Genomic DNA, 3,738 nt, shown 5'->3' with positions numbered 1-3,738 from the left:
CGGAGACCGGTGTTGCCATTAATAAATGGGGGAGGAAAATAAGCGAAAGGGGGAAAAAGAAAGCTCCTTCATTCTATGAATCGCGAAAATGACTAGATGATGCGCATGGGCATGGGCATGGGCATGGGCATGGGCATGAGGGCATGCAAAGCGCAACCTCTCCATGACATGACATGAGTCGTCGTCATCGCTCCTCTTCGCGTATATATAGTCTTCCTTCTCCGCCTCGCCAACACCTCTTCTCTCCAACACCTTCCGCGAGAAGAACCTACGCACGAAGAGAGAGAAAGTAGAGAGAGAGAGAGAGGAGAGAGAGAGAGAGAGGGAGCGCACGCCGAAATTCCTGAATTTTGTGAAGCTAAGGCGCATTCCCCTGTTCGGCTTCTTCCCAAATCTCTCTTGGGTTCTCTCTCTCTCGATCTCCATCATCATCTCCTCCTCCTCCTCCTGCTTTCGTCGGATCGGGGAGTGAAGAGATCGCCTTGTGATCTTCCGTCGCGACGAACCAGTAAGAACCCCGACCCTCCCTCCTTTGCTTTTTCTGTGGCATTTCCTTTCGGGTTCCCCGATTGGGGTCGCTTTTGGGTTTTTGGGCTATCGATTTCCAGTGATTCTCCGCGTCCGCGATTCGGCATTGCGTCCTTTCATTTCCGTGAAATGCTGTTCTGGGTCGCTGTCTTATGTTTCAGTTGCTAGTCTAGACATTGCTGAGCTTGAGGGGAAAATATTGGGCCGCACTAATGAGTTGACGGCTGCCATCTTCATCTTCATCCGATGCAGAACACGTCGTTTCTCTTTAACCTGTAGTTTGTTCAGGATCATCCTGGCCTTTTGTGGTGGAGCTCAGCCTGTATGAAGCGAAAGTAGTTGGAGATTATACCACGGATTGATATTTGATACATCCTAATTTTGTGATTGCCTGTCAGCTGTGACTCTTTTCCCTTCCCATGTCGCATGTGTTTGTCGATTTATGTGGTCCTCAGAGCATGTGTCGATGAACGGGTTCGTTCAACTTTTCTAGCTTACAGAAGTCAGTAAATTGCCATTTCCAGTCTCTCCATTCACCGGCTGAACTTTTCATTCTAATGATTTAGGCAATTAGTCTCGCGGCAGAATTTTCTTGTTTCTGTTCATGGAGTACACTGCAGACAATGTTATAAGCTATGACCTCTCGAGAAATTAATCTCGAAGCCTTCTTTTGCAAGGAACCGGTTGAATGTTCGAAATTGGAGGTTGATTGTATGTTTTTTAAACCTGGGATGAATTTCCTTGGCTCTCAGTGACAGAAACCTTTCATTAGGTAATCATTGCCATAGTAGGCGAAGCTCCATTACGTTTTAGAGGAACCTGATCTTTATTCTTGCGCGAAGTTGAAGTGACAGTAAGGATGCAGTTAAAGTTGCCAGATCTTAGTTTTGGGTTTCTACTATGGTTCTCCATGTTGTCATTTGAATAGTTGTTTGCGAACCCATTTGGTGGCCATGAGATTATACAGAGAATGGTGACCGACCCTTTTGTTCTGCCAAAAGAGGCATTAATGCTGGATAGTTCTAGTATCCTGTCTTGAGTGTTGTTTGTTGAAGGATTACTCACTGGAGCTTATTTGCAGGGTCTGCAAGAATGGTGTTTTGGGTTTTTGGTTATGGTTCACTGGCGTGGAACCCCGGATTTGAGTTTGATGAGAAAATTATGGGCTTTATCAAGGACTACAAGCGTGTGTTTGATCTCGGTAAGCCTTTGATTGCAAAAGAATGATTGCATCCTTTTCAGAACGGCTTTAACTTGTATACCTGCTTACATACCACCGTGCTTATTATTTTAACTCTTGATATTTTGTTACAACAGCATGCATTGATCATAGAGGTACACCCGACCATCCTGCTAGGACATGCACTTTGGAAGAAGCTGAAGGATCCATCTGCGTAAGTATACTGCCCCTTCAAAAGCCAATGTGTCTATGGAGTTCAAGTGACAATCGGTATAGAGCTCAACTTGAAAAGCGAATATCTGACCAAAAAAAAAAAAAGTGAATAAAAATGCTGTGCTCATATGCTATTTTCATATGAATAAATACTGAATCCTGTCATGACAGCAGTTGCCTTCTATGGTTTCTGATAAACGCTTCTTGCTTCTGTTTTCAGTGGGGTGTTGCTTATTGTGTGAGCGGTGGCCCTGAAAGGGAAAGAGCAGCAATGGAGGTTTGTCTTCACAACTTCCATATCATTCAATGTTGTCCTCTCACAGTGGTACCATAATTTGCAATCGAATTGCTTCACATTGGCGATAGCTATGACCTTAAAAATTGTTAATCGACGAAGTACTCGATGGAAGACCACCCTTTACACTCCCATATCCCCACTCTTATCGTGGTCATCGTTTTATTTTTTTACTGTGTGTGTGTGTGTGTGTGTGTGTGTTGGGCACGATGAAATAGACGGAGTTGCATGTTAGTCGGTTAGGTTATATCTGGAAGTTCCATAAGAATAGCATTTTTTTTCTCTTTTGTGCTCACAGTATCTGGAGCGGAGAGAGTGTGAGTATGACAAGAAGACTCTGGTCGATTTTTACAAGGTAAGGACGTTTTTCTTCGACTGCTATCATGTTTCTTTTCTGAAGTTGCCCAATCTCTGGTTTTTGTATCTGGATTCTCTTAATTCAAATCTCACTGGAGCATTTTTCTTGAACCAGACAGAGGATAGTTCGCAACCGACTTTGCAAGGAGTTATAGTGTAAGTATCTCTATTATGTCTCTTTCTCGATCTCAACTAATCCCATCATTACAGATTGTTATATTCATACTTAAAGAAGACGCAATTCTTTGCTTTCAGTATGTGTCTTGTTTAAACCTTATATGCTATATAATTCTTCGAAGCAAAATGCCATAAGTATGTCACAGTTATATGACGGTAGAATAATCTGGTTTTTGCAGCTTTACGTCCACTCCGGACAAAATATCTAACAAATATTATCTGGGTCCTGCTCCGTTGGAGGACATGGCAAGGTAAGTATAACAGCAGAGTTTATCATGTTACTTTCCTGTGGGGTTCCGACATTTCTCTTAATCCCTTCGTGATTGAATTGTATAGGCAAATCGCAACTGCTTCTGGACCTTGTGGAAACAATAGAGACTATCTATTCCGACTAGAGAAGGCCTTGTTTGATATTGGTGAGCCTTTACGCTCGTCCTTGAGCTCGAATTGCTATGCATCGTAGCAGGATCGAACTTACTGATATTGGGTAACTGTACGACAGGACATGAAGACGACCATATCATCGAACTTGCAAACGAAGTAAGGAAAGTTCTTGGAACTGCGGGGAAGATTGATAAGAAGTTGGTTGGGCCATCCCGCATCCCATTGAAGGACAACGTACCGTCCCTGAAGCTGCGTCCGCTTCAGGAAGCCATAGCCACGGACTCCTCGTGAAGTAAAGCCAACAATCCGAGCCAGTGCAGCTCAGAGGCTTATCTCATCCTGATTACTAATGTCTTCATCAACTCTTCTTCACTTGAAACTGTTCTTTGTATTCTTTTCATCGCTCAAAGTCAGACTTTTGATCTTTCCATTATGTTAACATGCCTAGATTAGTTCTAATTTCTGAGGGCCACGGTTTAGGAATCAATGAACTGGAATTGTAGGACACGGAGTAGAAATGGTGGTCTCAAAGGGGGACACGCATTGGAACGTTTCAATTTGTTGTAATGCTGCCAGAGAATAGTCATGTTTCTGTTCAGGCGAA

The 3,738-nt window shown here is 43.3% G+C and overlaps 1 protein-coding gene across 1 annotated transcript; it reads left to right on the top strand.

Moving 5' to 3' along the window:
- The first annotated feature begins 228 nt into the window (after nt 1–228).
- Nucleotides 229–3,738, top strand: LOC115756149 (gamma-glutamylcyclotransferase 2-1). The gene is made up of 9 exons (XM_030695834.2): nt 229–508; nt 1,610–1,729; nt 1,846–1,922; nt 2,142–2,198; nt 2,515–2,571; nt 2,689–2,729; nt 2,930–3,001; nt 3,087–3,166; nt 3,253–3,738. Exons 2-9 carry the CDS (start codon nt 1,621–1,623, stop codon nt 3,423–3,425), a joined length of 666 nt encoding a protein of 221 aa, XP_030551694.1. The 5' UTR covers nt 229–508; nt 1,610–1,620; the 3' UTR covers nt 3,426–3,738.

This window comes from Rhodamnia argentea, chromosome 4 (genome assembly GCF_020921035.1).
Source record: "Rhodamnia argentea isolate NSW1041297 chromosome 4, ASM2092103v1, whole genome shotgun sequence".
Classification (NCBI taxonomy): Eukaryota; Viridiplantae; Streptophyta; class Magnoliopsida; order Myrtales; family Myrtaceae; genus Rhodamnia; species Rhodamnia argentea.
This window is presented reverse-complemented; position numbering and strand designations above follow the sequence as displayed.